The sequence below is a fragment of the Strigops habroptila genome, chromosome 8 (assembly GCF_004027225.2).
Source record: "Strigops habroptila isolate Jane chromosome 8, bStrHab1.2.pri, whole genome shotgun sequence".
NCBI lineage: Eukaryota > Metazoa > Chordata > Aves > Psittaciformes > Psittacidae > Strigops > Strigops habroptila.
Window position 1 is genome coordinate 57637730 of NC_044284.2, and position 17746 is coordinate 57655475.

At 45.9% G+C, this 17746-nt stretch overlaps 1 protein-coding gene across 1 annotated transcript; it reads right to left on the bottom strand.

The window, feature by feature from the left end:
• Window positions 1-1166: 1166 nt before the first annotated feature.
• DHCR24 (24-dehydrocholesterol reductase) lies at window positions 1167-11855 on the bottom strand. The gene is made up of 9 exons (XM_030494039.1): window positions 11521-11855; window positions 10118-10273; window positions 9574-9679; window positions 9168-9286; window positions 8814-9077; window positions 7897-8040; window positions 6736-6933; window positions 5750-5928; window positions 1167-3312 (listed from the first exon to the last, which is right to left on the bottom strand). The coding sequence occupies exons 1-9, from the start codon at window positions 11749-11751 to the stop codon at window positions 3159-3161; spliced, it is 1551 nt and encodes a 516-aa protein (XP_030349899.1). The 5' UTR covers window positions 11752-11855; the 3' UTR covers window positions 1167-3158.
• Window positions 11856-17746: the final 5891 nt, after the last annotated feature.

A 17746-nucleotide genomic window follows, 5' to 3' on the forward strand; every position in this document is an offset into this window, starting at 1 on the left:
CTGCCAGGGAGGGAATTGCAGAGAATTTAGTGCCATCATTCCACATTTTTTGGGATATTAAATCCTAGAGGTGATGGAGAAAAGGAATGGAACAGAGCTGTGTCAGTGCCAACAGAGGACGGCCATAAAGGTGTACTGGGAGTACACTGGTTCACTTAGGGTTAAGCTTTATGAAGTCTCATACTAGTGTTTAGAGCAGACTGGAACAATTAAATTTAGGTGTAATTACACGTTAGTTGTGGCTGATTAAATATGCTAATTAACCTGCAATTATCATTTGGTGGGGGAAGATAACTAAGCACAGGTAGGACTGCAGTGGGTTAAGGAAATCCTGATGATTGTGCTGGAGAGGCAGAGGAAGGAGGTCCCTGATGGGCACCATCTGAGCAGGGGTGCGGGTGAGTGCTGGCTGCAGAGATACTGCTGGGGCAGCAGAAGAGGATTGTGACACACAGTAGGTCAGGGCCAGCACGGAATGTGATTAAAAGAAGGTGGTTTCAGTGGGCCTGAGGCACTTGGCAGCCTGGATTTCAGGAAGAAGCCTGAAGCTTCCCTCTGTGAAGGGCACGCTGGAAGAGGGTGCAAAGCTGTGACCATGGGAGGCGCAGGAACACCTCTGACAGCTCACACAGCTGCTGTGAGGGCATTTTCCAAGGCAAGAGGTGAGGATGTGAAACTCCTCAGACTGAAGAGTGCCCTGAACCTTCATCCTCCCTTACATGGCTGCTCACCCAAAGGATTAGATTTATTAGCATGAAGTGAGAAGAATGAAGTAGCTGTCAACAGCTGTAGCACCTAAATCCAAGGGTGTTTGTCCTCCTTGGACAAAACTTCACAGGGAAAGAATGAGACAAAAGGAGGGGAGATCAGGATAACTGGAATCATAAGGCTACGTGGTGTTAGTGGGGTATCACTGAAGGGTTAAGGCTCAGCTGAGTGGTGTTTGTTTTGTATAGTGTGTCTTAGGGCAGAGATAAGTGTTGACTCACAGACTTCAAAGACATTCCTTCATGGCTGTCTGCAGCACCAGGGTCCTCCCTTCCCATACCAAGGCCTCCTCACCAGCAGCATTCCTCAGTGATGGCTGACCATTTGAAACAGGACAATAAGCAGGAAAAACGACCTTGGCAGCTGTTGAAAAGTAAGTAATGATGAAAGGACACTCCTTTGAGCAGTATGCTGGCTAGATCTTTATTTTAAACAGCCCATACAACCAAAAATTAAGAGCAATTATGCATGTGCATGTGTGGGACTGATACAGTTACAGCACCCAGTCACATCATACAAAGTTTGCCAATAAATTAAGGAGTGAAAACCCAAATACAGTGCATACCTAAAGATCATCAGCACGTAGGTGAGAGAAACACAGCCTAAAGAAAAGTATTTGCATATCCTCTAGCTGTTTTAATGTGGCCCTTTAAAAGCTAACCAAACCCACTCTCGCTTTGTGCAGGTTATCTTACAAGCACTGGGCTAAATTGTAGCTTTGGCCCAGGGACAAGGGGCAGGAAGGCCGGTTACACCCTGAGAATCAGCCTTTGCCTTCCCCTGCGCGCTGGGATGGTGTAGCAGACACTCCTGGATCACTGACACAGCCCCTGCCCTGCTCTGCTCTCCACAGGCTGTGTCTCCTCATGGGAGGCTGCCCCTGCTACCAGTCCCCTGTGTGGGATTTTGATCATAGGGGGTATTTTATCTGCACACAAGCTGCCCAGCATGCAGTGCTGAGTAAAAGGCCAACCTGATTCTTGTTACTGCTTTATCATTGGTTTCATCTGGACAGTAAACATCCATCTATCAATAAATAAAATCATTGGTTTAGCACACTTAGAAAAATTAAGCCTCCCACTGGTAACTGTTTAAGGAGATCCTCACGTTACCCTCTACACAAGAAAATGACTTTCTTCTCCCTCAAGCTCAGGAAGGTTTCAAGTAATAATTTGAAGTACTGCTTGGGCAAGACATGGGCTTGGTTTGGAACCCAAAAGCAGCAGAAGGGGGGACTGAGCAGTACTTGCTGCTGATTTCCTCTCCAGGTGACTGAAACAGTCCTTTTACAAAGCCTATCAACCTAATCCGGCTAAAACAGAAAGCAAAAATGGGACTCGAGTCAGAACCAAAGCTTGTGTGTGTCAAGATTCACAACCAGAGTTGTTCTTCTCCACAGCCACTTGCTCTAACAAACCTCATGTAAAGAAAGCCTGGACTTCCTTTTCCTACTGGCCAGGCCAGAACTGTCAGAAATAACTCATATCTTCCTCCAACCAAGTATTTATAAGGCACTAAAATAAAGCAATGACCAAAACCCCCCAAAAAACCCAAAACAAACCCCAAAAATCCACATAAAGTGACCCACAATGAATAAAACCTGAAATTAAAACTTGGCTATATGAAATAGCAGCAATTTCTTCAGTAGTCTGCAAAGCCAGAACACAGATACTCGTGGGGCCAACCCCCAATGCACCGTTAGCCAACTACAAAGTACCTAAACCCTACATCCGCTTACGCTTTACAATCAAAACTGATCTGATAGGCACAAGTAAAAAGCATTTTCTTCACACCTCAACGCTCCGTTTTGAAACTGAAGCCCCTGCCAGAGAGTTTTCACTGCTCTGCTGACACGACAGCACAGTACAACCCACGTGGCACAGCACCACACACAGCAGCTGGAAGGTTATGGTATCACTGCTGAGCTGTTCTACCAGTTACCAACCGGGGGCAAACGGTTTTAAACATCATGATCAACGTGACAACGTGTTCAGCTTTGGCACTTTTTTCTGCACCCTCCCTGCTGTTTTCAGAAGTCATGTTAAATAGAGCTACAGCACACAGCTGGTGTGACTCCAGTGTCTTCATCCTTTCCAACTGTTCTTCTTATGCTTGGGAATAGGTGAATCCACCCACGTCACATTAGATACAAAGGCTAGCACTTGGAAGAGCTCTTCAAAACAATCACTTGGAGTTTGGAAAAATTCCATTTGAAAACATACAAAGAAATACTAAACATAAATTCATAAAGCAGGAATTCATACCTTTAAACATCAACAAGAATGAGCTTATTTGGAGAGCAATAAAGCTTTTTTTTGTTTTTAAAGGATATACTGACTAGCTATAGGTAAATTCATCTTTCCCTGATTGCTTGGTTAGACCACCCAGGCTCAGTGCCTTGCGGCCTTGCAGATTTTGTCATACACTTCTGGAAAGGCATCCTTGCAATTCATCTGCTCCCGCAGCTTGTGGTATAAGGAACCATCAAACATATCCCAGAACTCCTCACGGGTCATGTAGCAATCTGCATACAGCATCTGGAAACTGGAGAGGAGGGAAAAATAAACCAGGGACAATATTAATTGTGCCGTAAGATATGTAAAGTATAAGAAAACAGTCAGGGCAAGCTATGAAGAGCAAATATTCAACCAAACAAGCCATTAAAAATGCTTTTAAAAGGCAAGCCAATATAGTTGCTCACATGGATTACACTGTGGCACTCAGACAATTGTATTTTGTGGATTTAACATTACCATGACCAATTTTCCAAGAGGAAATAACATATAACAGAATGCTGCTACAGTCATTTTGGTGAAGGGGAAGATGGGAAATGACAGCAGTTAAAATAACTGTTGCTTTAAAAATATGGTTCAGAACCCTTCTTTAGCCATCAATGTACTGATGCTTTCATTAGTTTTGTTACTACACAAAGGAGGAGAACTAAGAAATGTGTATAAAGCAGTGGTTCGTGTTTAGAGATCCTGACCATGTGCAGCCAAATCTTCTGACAACTTGTGTGCTAACAGCTCGTGTTCACAGAAACACAAATCTCTGGAGAGAACCAGTTGTTCTCCCAAATCAAGAATCTGGCCCCTTGCACTGAAACCCACACACAACCTAAATTATCCCTGGCAAATACTTTTCTAACTGCTTTTGAAAGCCTGCTTGCCTTTTTCTTCCATTTAATTCCTTTTAATTCCAGCTTCAGAAAAAGGAATTGCTTTTACTGCATGCTTTCTTATGATCCATGGAAGTGCAATCATAGAATCACAGAATCATAGAATGGTTTGGGTTGGAAAGGACTTTAAGATCATCTAGTTCCAACCCCCTGCCATGGGCAGGGACACCTCACCCTAGACCATGTCACCCAAGGCTCTGTCCAACCTGGCCTTGAGCACTGCCAGGGATGGAGCATTTACCACTTCTTTGGGCAACCTGTGCCAGTGCCTCAGCACCTGCACAGTAAAGAACTTCTTCCTTATATCTAACCTGAACTTCCCCTGTTTCAGTTTGAACCCAGCACCCCTTGTCCTATTGCTACTTGGCATCTCATATTAGCCTGTGTTACAAAATGCATTCAAGGCAGATGTAGCAATGCATTCTTTGACTTTTTAGCTTCTCTGAACTGCACATTGAGAATATACCAGGCTAAAGGGATAAAGTTATAGTGTAAATGAAGCACAGTGTAACAAAGGTCCGTTTACAAAACTAAATGAAATCCTTATTTAGCTGTGGACAACTCCCCACTTTCATCCCGTGCTCTCTAAAATGCAGCAGGAAAACACAAACTCTTACATGAAAGCTCTCTTGTTGTGTATGATTATGAAACAAGCATTTATCCCTTGTTCATTTCCCAGGGACAGATAAAGAAGAGACAAAACTTTGTTAGTAAAGAGCTTTAAATTAAAAGCTTGATTTCCAGTTAATTAAAAAAAAAAGCTTAAAATTAGCTTTCAGTTGCTTTGTTCTCTGGTAGATCACTTACTGCAGCTAAAAGTCATTTACACTCTCCAAATCATCTCGAAGCAGACTCACCATTGGTACTGAGCCACATGGGATACAATCACTGTTAGACTGAGAAGTAGGTCAAAATAGAAATGGGGATAAATCATACTGATGGTGTAAAAATACCATGTAGTTGTTTTTTGTTCCTGAGAAACAAGCCTGGAACTGCTTCTCCACTGACACTACTACAGCAAACGAGGCTGGCATGAGTCTGTGACAGATGGTGGGCATGTATCTCACGCCTACTATGGCCCTGTGTAATAGGAATCAGGGCAAGGGAAAGGAAGCTATGGAAGTACAAGTTGTGAGGGAGGAAAGGCTCCCACCACTGCACAGGGACGAGTCAAGGCTGGCCTCCCCCTGAAAAGACACGCCAGCACAAGGACGGGGCAGAGCTGCAGCATGACGCTGCAGGGAGCACAACAGTCCCAAGGGCAGGCAGGCAGGGAAGCTGTCCAAACCTTGACAGCCTCTGGCATTCCTGAAGGGACTGGAGCCAAAACAGAACTTGCTCTGCCCCTGCTCTGAACCAGCCTCCATACACACAGCTCAATGGCTGCCTTCCTGAGGGCAGGGCTAAGAGCCGTGCTGAGAGCTGCTTCTGGGCAGCAACTGCTTTATGTACAGCCAGCACAGACCTGCCAAGGCCTTTCTGCACCTGGGTGGATGCAAGGATGAGTTTTGTTGCAGCAGAGAGTCCACTCCCAGAGCAGCCTAGAGCTGAAAGGTGACCTGAAGCCACCCACCTCCCAAATACACCGCAAGAACCAGTGCACTCGTTTGTTTGGTTTTGCAATAAAGTCATAAAAGTGAATCGTATTTCCAAATCATAACATCAAAATTAGTAATTAAAATCAGTTCTCTGGTGGTTAAATTATTGCAATACTTAAGTGCTGTGGGATTAAATAACTGTGTTTAAACCACAAGGGTATAAATTATTTGGCATTAATACTATTCTAAGGAGTGGGATCCTTACCCATGCACACTTCTTACAAACTTTTCCATTTGCCTCATTGAAGCCCTGGCTTCAAATTGTTTCCTTTTGGGCTCTCCATAAGCTCCTATATCCACATAGAGTTCTGCTTCGTCGCCTTTCGGGTGGACCATACCAGGATTATTGGGCAGTATGAAAGGACACAGCCAAAGAGGGTACACCTGCAGAGGCAAGAAAACACTTTATCACTTATCTCTAACAAAACAACGCTTAATAAAGGTGACAAATGAAGAGTTGAGGACTCCTTCCCAGTTTGGGATTGAAACGTGCACAGCTCTTCCTTTCCAATTGTCTTACTGTGGTTCTTAGCTGTACTTGCTAATGACCATAACAGAAATAGATTGAGATGCTCAGAATATGTGCTGTGTTCTCCTAGAATTACATCTCCTCCCCCTCTGATATTTGAAATGAAACAAAACCAAACCATCCCTCATCCCAAAGCAACAACTGAAAACACACTCTCAGTAAAGAGAATGAAGAGTTTTCTTTTCCAGGTCAGTCTGAAACTGAAATGGCCAAGTTTGTACTTCTTATACTAACTAAAATTCATTCAGCAATAAAAGCAAGGAAGGGAAATCAACTCCTGCAGGTGGGGTTTAGTGAGACCACCAGTCATTTTATAATCACAGAATGGTTTGGGTTGGAAAGGACCTTAAGATCATCCAGTTCCAACCCCCTGCCATGGGCAGGGACACCTCACACCAGACCATGTTGCCCAAGGCTCAGCTCAGGTTTTACTAAGTGATAACACCTTTTAGAAGTGTTGGCCTTCTACTAAAGTTCAAACCTTACTTGTTCACTGTTGTTCATCTGCAGCCCTGCAAGATAACACTGCCAAAGCACAACACTCCCTGGGATACAATCATGACCTTCTACACAAGCAGCCTATTGTGTCTCAGGATCAACAGTCCCAGTTCTTATCACAAACAGTCCGGGATTTGCTGCATTTTAAACCCATGTGTTCTTACATTAAGGTCATCGTGGAAGGTCTGGATAGATTTTTCAAGGCTCTTCATTGGCACCAGCATGTCCTGTACAACGTGGTGTTGCTCGTACAGCTTTCGTATAGCTTCTCCTTGGGTGAGTTTTAACAAGGAGATTTTGGGAGGAACCATCCAGCCAAACACGTAACGAAAAACAGGGTTATTGCCAAAGGGAATGATATCCTTGAAAGAGGAAAGGAAAAAAGTTTGGCTTCAGAATGTGTAAGTGAACCAAAAGGCAATATTCGGAATCCTCAGAGCAATATTAAACCAGGTTTTCAATAAATGTAACTGATGATACTTTTGCTAAACTACTCTAATACAAATATGAAGAAATAAGAGAGGCCTGGACTGAACTTAAACCACAACAGCTACACAGCCCTGCCCTAAGCCTCCCCTAGTTACGACGACTGATTTTGAGTCATATGAATCACAACTTACTCAGCCCCAAATACCTTCAGAGAATGAAGTTCAGAGAACAGGAAGTGATTATCTTAAAACAGCTAAGGAAGGAGTGCATAAGAAGCTAAACTTACAGAACTCTTGCAAGAAAAACTACGTATGAGATAAGTTCTTGAAAAGAATTTTAAAGCTATAGAATTTTGAGTACTTCCTGCACAGGCAACTCCTGCTTAACTTCTCCAGGAGCTGAAAGGATCCAGTGTCTCACTCCAGAGATACAAAATGTAGCAATGGAACTCTTTCAAAATGCCACATAAAGTTTTGTGTAAACGCACATCTCAACAAACACATTTATGAAAGTCAAAGTAACCACCTTACTGCATAATTACTATTCTGAATTTAGACAGGGAAAATTTTCAGCCACGATGTCACATTCATGTTTTTCCCACCATCCGTCTTTGAAAATCACTTTGTAGGTCTAAAAGCTGAAATATGTACTTTAGGTCTAAATTCAGAAAAGCACTGAACAGAAATTAGGAGGTTATGATATAACGCCTTATATATAAAAAAGGGCCTTTGGATTTGTTTTGCCCAAATGCAGGACTTTTAAATTTGCCATAAACTTCAGTTTTTAATGCCATGAAAGGCAGAAGTGTTGCCAAGAGGAAGGTACCTTGTACCCACACTGGGAAAGAGCACAGCACCTTCCTGCAGATGTTGTTTTAATTCTGGAGCTGGTCTTACCTGGAGCTCCCAGAAGATACTGCGTGTATGTCTATGGTAATAATGTCTTGAGGGAATGTATTCTGTTCCAGTCCTGTCATCTTTCAAATACTTCTCCACATGCTTAAAGAACCACGGCTTGTAGTAGTTGCCAATTCTGTTTATCTGCATGAAAATAGGCATTCCTTAGCAAACATCAACACAGAAAACAGTTACACCTTACTAGACAACATTAAGTACACGTCCCCAAGTTCCTTTACTGTGAAGAATCAATGCTACACCCTCTGTGACAGTGTGAACGAGTCTGTCACCAAAGACCCAGGCAGCCTTCAGTTCTCCACATGCACGGCTGCTGCCTTCCTATCTTGCCACTAAGGTTTAATTCAGATAAGAGTTGCTAAGGCTTGGCTGCTACCAGTTAATTAAGAGACCATGAATGTGACAGAACTGGATTTCTAAAATACCAATCTCTCAACCCATTGTTAACTGAAAGTCTCATATGGCAGAGGAGAAAGATCCAGGTGGAGGGCTGCAGTGAGCAGCTGGCACATCCCTCCTGTAAACGTCCCTTATGTGTTTTACCTGCATTGGCTGTATTAAAAGCTTGCAAACTGCACTTTAAAGCAGCCTTGTTCTGTATAGGAGAGAAGATACTTGTCTTCCTCCTTAGGTACTGCAATGAAAAGGCTGTAGATTAAATTATTTGCTGGAATAATGAAATGAGTGGATCACTTCTTCTCAAATGAAGAGATTTAGAGTAAAGACTGTTATAGTGGCAAAGAGCTGTAACTTAAAATATTCTGATGGACAGAATCTAATCCCATGCTAAGAGATTGTTCTGATCCTATAATGATTTTGGTTTTATACTGGCATATAGTACAGCCTCACTTAAACTTTGGGGGTATTTTTTTCTCTGTGAGTAACCTCCCCTTAGTTACCTTGCTTGGCTCAGCTTCATCAGTCAGGACTCCTGTCATGATGACTGCTTCTTCCAAAGAATACACGAGTCCTTCCACAAAACTATTCTCCTTTTTCTTAGACTCTTCAGTAAACTTCTCACAGATGTTCTGCAGTCCTCTCACAGGCTTATAATGTATTTTGACATATTTCTTGGCAGGAATCATTTTTATTTCTGCTGCAACCAGGAAACCCAGAGTACCACAAGACCAAGGCACTGCATAAAATAGGTCTGAATTTTCAGTCTGCAAAAAGTATGTCATACTCAATCATATATCCACACTGATAACTGTCAACGACATTGTAAATGATAGCAAAAGAACAGTTTGTCTTACTGGTGAACATCTCACAAGGCTTCCATCAGCAAGAACAAGTTCATAGGCCACACAGGTGTGTTGAAAAAGTCCATAGATGTGGGATGAAGACTCAATACCAGTTCCCATGATCAGGCCACCTTATCAAGAGAGCACATAACAAATCAAACGAAATACATGGTGAAATGAAGGTGGTTTATGAGAACAAAACCCCACTTTCAAGCTCTGGGCATGCTTTGAAGACTGTTTAAAAACTAAATAAATATAAAGGGAGCACTTACAACATAAATACCACAACAGAACATAAGGTTCAACAGAGTACTTCTGGAACCTTTAAAATAACGCAACATGTCACTGCATAAAAAGCAGTGACATGTGGCATTATCAGCAAAATCAGTGAGTCTCCTGTCATCACAACGACCCTTACCTACTGTAAGATCATCGAGCTCTGGTACCACAGGAATAGTCCAGCCCATGGGATTCAGGTATGCAGTCAACTGGCCCATGGTCACCAAAGGTTCTACACGAACAACCTAAAAAGCAAAACAAATACCCCAATTCCCCCCACCAAACGTGAATTAAGTGTTCAGCATTAAGGATGACAAAACCCAGCCAACTAGATTGTGCTTCCATCTGTTATCAGAATTCAGAGACTTACTTTCCTAAGAGCACTACTAAAAATAGTTGAAACTGTTTAGTGATTCCTCCTCTGCCTCAACATCTTGTTGCTCAGTCCCCCAAACCATAAATCAATCTGGTCTTTTAGACTCCAGCACATAAAAGCTAAGCAATTCCATATGCTGCTTTTTTGGATAGAATGATCCGAGCACACACTGTAAAGCCTGAAATTCGCTGGGTCTACTGCTACAAAAATCCTTTGTTCTTTATGGAATTTAATCTCTTCAGCTACAAATGTAGTTATGAAAGCTGTAACCTTCATTATTACGAAAGCTTTGTGATGAATTTGTTACCTGTCTTTCACTGTCCACTTCCAGAACATCCATTAAGTTGATCATGATGTTCTTATGAGTCTTCTTATACTTCCCAACACGCAGTGACACAGTCAACCAACCAGGCCGGCCAGTGCACATGTATCTTTTGCTGCCTTCATCTTTCCACTCCCGAACCTGCAAGAGGTAACGACTGAGGTGATGCTCTAAGGCACACATGTGCCACCAATAATGTGTACCAGAAACATTTTCTCTCTCTGTGGAATATTGTTACTCCTCTACGTGCATGTTACTGCAAGTAACAAAGCCTGGATGTCTCTATGTTGAGTAGTCATGCTTTGGAAGTCTCTCTGAAGACCTCTGAACCTCTAAATCAAATACCACCAGAGGGGTTTAGTTACGCAAAGAAAGCATTTCTCTACATATATATACCCATACATATACTCCACAGCTTTGGGGGTTTGGAGAGGGGGTTTAGAAAACTTAGCAAGGAACTAACAAAGAGTTTTAAAACAGGAAACCCTATCCTCTGAGGGAGGTATTATCACTGTCATAAATAATCTGATCTTAGTTCTGTGAAGGTTAATGAAGCAATTCCTCCTCCCAAACACACCCCAAAATGGCCTGAGCCTGCTAATGAACAAGCAAAGGGAGAAAAGTTGAGCAGGAAAATATGTAAGCCACATATTTCATCCATGAATTCTGCAAACCCACAGTGGTTAACATCTGGCGAACAAACATCAAGTGTAGCATTCTCTTCAAAGCCCAACTGCTACTACAGCTGGTGATACAAAACCCAGCCTCAAATCCTTCAAGAGTAACTCTGTGCATGTTAATATCGATCTGTATCTGCAACGAACATGAGAGTCAAGGGAAAAAACAGAAGCAGACATGACAGAAATACCAGAGAGCACAGAAACATTACAGACATCCGCATTTATGGGTGGAAGAAAAGTTTTGCCTCCCCTTCAATCATCTCCTGGAACTAATAACGCCGAGAAGCAGGATGGGGTGGTATTAAATCATGGTATTAAGCCAGCATTCAGAGACTTACATTTCCATGTTACACACACACACACACAGAGGTACGTGCCTAACCCATGCGAGCACACAGGGACACTCCAGCACATCTCTGAGGATGCCAGCGACAGCAGCCGGGCGGACACATCTGGACTCGCCAGATGTTGATACGGCAACTTCACCGGGAGTTTCAGGCAGGGAAAACCCCCATAACACAGGGGCAGAAACACCCCTGGCTCTTATTCGTTTGCTTTCCCCCCACCCCGGCTGCCGCAGCCGGATTCGCGGCCGCATTTAGGAGGGGAAACGGGAAGGGGGGGGGGGGCTGCTCGCCGCAGGGCCCCGGCCAGGAAGCTCTCCCCCGCCAGAGCCGGGGTGTGGGGGGGTGTCCGGCGGGGCCTCACCTGCGCCTGGATGTGGCGGACCCGCTGTGCGTGCAGCCTCGGGGCGCTGTGGAGGCGCCAGACAGCCCATGCGCGCAGCTGGTAGTAGACGTCGAAGAGGATGGAGAGAGGCAAGAGGAAGAGGCAGACGAAGACCCAGCGGTGGTGCACCAGCACGGCCTCCAGCCCGCGGTGCCTCACCCACAGCAGCAGCAGCAGCAGCCCGGCTCCCAGCGACCACACCGGCGACATGGCGGCCGCCGCTCCGCACGCGCTCCCTCACGGCCGCCGGGACCCCGCCATACCGCGCCCGCCGCTCGCGCCCTCGCCGCCCCGGCCACGCCCCTCTCCCCCGCGCGCCCGAGCCCCATTGGCCGCCGCCGGCCTCCTCCGTGAGGAGAGGGGAGGGGAGAGACCAATGAGAGAGCTCCGGAGAGATCGGACCAGGCGCTGAGGGCGCCCATTGGATGAGAGCGGCGGGCCCCGCTCTGCCCTCATCGGGTCGCCGCGGACGCCGGCCCCCGGCCCCGCTGTGGGGTGTTATCGCCCCTCCATGGGGCAGCGGGGCGGGGGGGGACACGGACACGGCTGGGGATGGGTCGTGAGGTGGGGGACAGGGGCTGAGGGGAGTGTGGGGCAGGGCCTGAGGCAAAGGGGACCTCCCCTCACCCCCCACACACACAGGGGGGCTGCCGGTGTCTGGGTCTGGGGACAGGTCCCTGTGGTGGAGGCGCTGCGGTGGTCAGTGTCCCTCGGGCAAGGTGCCTTTGGGGTTGGGGACACGGGTAAACCGCCTCCCGCACGCCTCTCATGCTCGCTTGTGGTGGTTTAGGTACCAGAGCACCGAGCAGTGCGGGAATCCCCCACAGAAACTGTACTGCGCCATCCGCTTGCTGGAAGGAAGAAGGAGATACCCCCTTCCGAAACACTGCTTGCTCTCTAAAACCCTAGCAGAAAATTCCGCGGTGGAACAGGGAGGGTGTAAGGGATAGTCTGTAAGGGATATATGACTATTGAGCTAAAACCCATTCTGTCCCTCAAGAGGTGTGCTGTTTGAGAGAGCAGTGGCAGCAGTGGCCACCCCAGGAGATGCTGACACAGCACAGACCCCAGAGAGCCAGAGGGACCTTGCCACAGCACTGCTGGGTTCATAGAGAGACGTGGCATCGAGGTGTTTGGTGAGGGCACTACTATGGTGACACAGCACACCAACGTGCCAGGTGTCTCTTCCTCTTTGCCAGCAAGACAAATATTCACCATTGGCTTTGGCTGCCACACGAGATACTTGAGAGCACTGAACTGGGGGGGATGGCTGCATCGAGATTTGGAGCTCAGCTATGGCAGGCAGCCATAGAGCTTACAGTCTCCTTCAGACAACTGAGGGGCTTTGTTTTGTCCCGCTGCTCTTATCGAAAGACTGGTTTAAACCTTCACACCTCTGATATTTGGAAATGGTCTCCCAGTTTCCAGCCTTAATTTATTCCCAGCCAAATTACATTCGTTGCACTTGTGCCTAGTCATCCCACCAGCTCTTTTCCTTCTTACATGCCAGCTGATGTTACCTGCTTTCATTTACCAATTCATCTGGTGACTGAAATTATGCACGGAAAAGAAGTTTCCCATGCCCCAAGAGAGGTTATTTTAACCTCTCTGAAGAAGCTAAATAATTCTTCTTGGTCTGAATGTGATCAAATGCAGGGCTTATTGGGTAACAGCATCATTTATTCATAAAGGGATATTTATACCTGCAGAGTAAACAGTGTTTTGAATTTGTTTTTATGAAGACCTGTTAAAAGTCTTTACAATGTTTTCCATGTCCTGCTCTTCTTTTTGTAAAGCCCTAGGCAGCAAGTGCTTGAGCTCAGAGACTGCAATGTGAGGCTGTGCTTTGAACCAGAGGAGTGAGTGAATCACCGTGAAGGTGATGGTAAAATTGCCTGTGCACCCAGCGATGCCAATCACAGCAAATAAAGGAGTCAGAAGGGGATGAGGGAAGGGGAGACACATGTTTTAAATGCTAACAGTTTTAGTTATTTTAGGTGTGAGCAAAACATCCTCCAACAATCTATGTGGGCTTAGGAAAACATCATCTGTAAATGTGGTTGGAAAAGCTAAGATTCGCTCGGTGTCTTTGCAAGGCTGAAATCCCGGGTCTCTTCAGTTAAATTATCATTTTAAGTGTGTTTAAGCTGTGGGTGCTTCTTAAAAAAGCAGCTCCCTCCCTCTCCTGCCATCCCACCCACCCACTCGTGCAGTTCTGAGCACGCTGTGCAGTACAAGCGCTGCTGCTGTCGCTCGCTGAAACAGGTTGGGAACTGATCTGACTGAAGAACTCAACTAGGGTTTCAAGCAATGCTTGTCCCTGCCTGGACCAGCTCTCTGGTGGAATTCATGTAGGTGGTGGGGTGCACGGAGCAGAGCAGGGGCCTCTCTCTCACTGACCATGCCAGAGCTGCCCATCTCCTCATGGAGAGGAGATCATCCTGCCAATACTGCGCAGGACTCTGTTCATCACCACTCAGGACTTCGTAATAAAGGCTTTTGGACAAGGAAAGAATGAAAAGATGCAGCTGTTTGCTTAAGGAGACAGCTAAAAGGGTGATGATAATAACATACAGAGCATTTGAGCTGCAGACAAAAGTTGGCTGAAGACTTCTGTCTCCATAAGAGACAGTGGAAGCAAAGGCAGGCGTTGAAAAGCATTAGAAAGCCCTTTTATTTAACTGAGGCTCTCACAGCCCGGGCACTGGCTGCCACAGAGCTGCTGTTGAGTGAGTGGTACCAGGCTCTCACAAGCACAGGCCTTTTAATAGTAATGGTTATGAAAACTAATAAAGAATTAGAAAGGCTGCAAGCCGCCTTAATTCAATAACCAAACCAACACACGGTTACTAGGGGTTAGGTCTACATTTCCCTAACCACCTACCTGCATGTTTGTTTGGCACAGGGAGGGTGCTGTAGGAAACGGGACGTGGTTTCAGAGGGTTGGAGGAAGGTGGTGTTCAAACTGACGGGTGAGAAGCTCCCTCTACTGAGGAAACCGGAGTAAAATCGGTCTCCTTGAAGGAAAAGCCTGTTGGGGGATGTGGGCTGGAGTGGGGCTCCTGTGGGACACGGGTGGAAATGTGGAGTTCGGGATGTGGGCTGAATGAATCTGAAGAGCTTTTGTGCATCCAGTGGTTGAAGACAAATGTCAGATTTCAGCTTAAAGGCTTTAAGGGAAAAACACAGGGAGATGTTATCAGCTGTTTTATAGGCTGATGATATCAGAACCACTGCCAGAATATTCCAGAGGGACGACACACACTTATGGGTTTCCTCTGAAAGGAAAAAGTTGCTTTGTGGCACAGCAAGATTCAAAGCCAGCCTGGTCTGGGAGTACTCTGTGCCCTCCAAAGTAGGGCTGCACCAGGCAGGAGAAGCCCAAACTCCACCTAACTCCTGATACCCACATGCAGGAATTGGGGTTCAAAGGCAGCCAAACACTGCTAAATCCTTTTGATACTCTGAACCTATATGGAAAATAGCTGGTGTGACTGTTCTACTTGTCTGAAGAGCAGGGACTTTAGAACTGGAGTGGTTCTGTGTGGCCCTTCTCCACCTGGATGCACATTTGCAAGGCCCAGGAGATTTCAAAAGACAGCAAAGGTATTTCTACTGATGTTTGATATGTCAAACCTGCCTTCCGCACCTTATAAAACATTCTATTTGGAGGGAATATGGGAAGAATATGGTTCACCTTATGTTGCTTAATTGCCTGGCTTCCAGATGGTGTTTTCTGAAAGGTATTTATCAATAGAACATCCATTATCCAGGACTCACTTCTTGAGTTTCACAAATATTTCATGTGAGGGAGTAGAAATACATGATGGCTTGGAGAGGAGGTGGGCAGAGGGTTTAGTACAACAGAAGTAGCTATGTTGGCTGTTGGAAAATCCATCCAAAAGGGACAACAGGATTATAGTCACTTTAGAAACTGCCAGGTAGCTCGCAGGGAAACTGAACACAGTCTGAAGGCTTAGACAAGGATTTTAGGATGATTAGGCTGTTTTAGGTGTAAGTGGACCTAACCTAATGTGGAAGGACTTGTTTAGCATCACTGATGGTTCGGGGTCTCCACACCTAATCCTCAGGGTGACTTTGCTCTTTCTTCCTTACCTTCCCCTTGCCCTCTCAAGGCTGCTGTCACCCCATTTGCACTGGAAAGGGCTTCACCAAGAGAAGGAACAACTCTGGTGCTGCAAGGTGGGATAAGGAACCAAGGATGCCTGAGCTGTGCTCTATGTGCTTGCGCACTGGCCGTGTTGTGTGGCCGCACTCCCCCAGCAATGAGTTATTGTAGGCAGCCCATCGTCTTGGGAGGAAGCAGATGTAGGCTGTGAAGTGAAATCTGGAATATGAACGATGGCAGAATGGGGCCCACCCTTTGGTGGCCATGCACTGCGTCAGGAGTCAAGGTCAGCTTCTGGTCAGCACGTTCACAGAGCCACCAAAACCCCCCATGCTGCAGAACGTGCGAGGGCTTTTGTGTATTCCCTCTGCCATGTATTAAATCCAGCTTTACAACTGCCTGTGAAAAGACATCCTGTCTGGGGTTTATAAAAAGAATCACTTGTCAAAACAGAGAGCCAGGCTGGGAAAGGAATTCAGCCCTCCCTGCGTTGCCACTGGGGCCAGTGTCCTCAGCAGCAAAAATGAACCGGCTGTGGCAAAGCAGTGGGCATGATGAGCTGGTTACTGAAGGACCCAAGGTTCTACCAGTGAAACTGCAAACTGAAGGAGGCTGCACTCGTAATGGGTGAGCAATGGAGGAGAGTGAGCTCATGGGCAGCCATCGGCTGGCTTCATGGCCTCGCAGGGCATGAGGCTGCCTGAAGTTGCAGTTGGAGAAGCAGCAGTGGTCCTGTCTCCTTCCATCAGTGAGATCCTGATGGACACCAACTGCAGTGGGCATCAAAAAAGAGCTGCAGCCACTGGAAGGCAATAAATACGTTATTTTTGACTCATGGTATAATGGACACATGTACCAGTGTCCCCCAAGGTGCTCAGGGTGAACTTTGTCGTGAAGGCAGCAGTGAAGTGACTCCAGGGTACCCTCTCCCACCACTTGCCTATGGCCTTCTCTCGCTTGGAGTGGCAGATGCTGTGGGAACATGCGAAGAGCATTCAGGGCTAACGTGACCATGAAGGCTTGCCAATGTCACCGGAGGAGAACAGGGGAAGTTATTTTTCTGTACAGGCCAAATTTTTCCCCTGTTCTCAGCTCCCAGCAAATCCATGTGTGTGTTTGGCCTCCCGGTACCAGATGTACTCATGGGCCCTTTCCCTCCAAATAAAGCGAAGACTTCCACTGCCTTGGCCGTTGCTATTCTCTCCTCTGGCGCTGTCACTCTGTCACCTGTCTGCTTTCATTTAGTTCAACGTTTAGAACATTTCACTGGCCCACTCCCAGATGATGTAAACTGATAAAACTCCAGGCCACGCTCCAAAACCAGCACTGTAACTGTAGGATCTAGCCCTTACCTATGCCAAAGAGAAACAGAAAAGCTGTAAGCGAAGTGAAAAAGGAGAAGAATAGCTGAAAACCCCCCAAAGTTTAATGTTGGTTATATAAGAATTGTACAGCTATTACACCCAGCATATCCTTTTCATAAGCGAAGCGATCGCAGCCAGATAAGTTAATAATTAAGGGTGACAAAAATACACCATTGTTCCAATCATAAGGAATCACATTGGTCTTATTGAAGATAAATGGAGGCGTATTTAATATGGTTCAGTGCTGCGCTGATAGGCTTTTTCACTAGAAAACTCAGTACAAAATCAGGTCAAAAGCTGACTGCTGATATCTGCTAAGCCAATTTACTTCCCTCTGAGCTTCTCGCCTCCTTCTGATGGCAGATGTGCCTTGGTGACAATCCACGTTGGGAAGCAACTCCCACATCTATGGAGCTGAGCAGAAGGAAGCCGGAGGCTTTGAGAAGAGGTTCCTGCCCCTTTCTATGGAGAGTGACAAGACGTGCTCCTGCCTATGGATCATCTCACGGAGATACGGAACAATCTCAGACTGAGGACTGAATAAATAGATTGGTCCTCACCCCTGCAAAGAAGTGATTGGCAAAGGTGTCTGTGAGGGAAGGTGATGAGGGTGTGATTGCTCAGTCTCTTTTAATACAAGAGATTCCTGTCAAATTCAGTTTGGCAGCCTTGATTGTAGCGATACCTCATAAAACGAGACAGCAATTTCAGT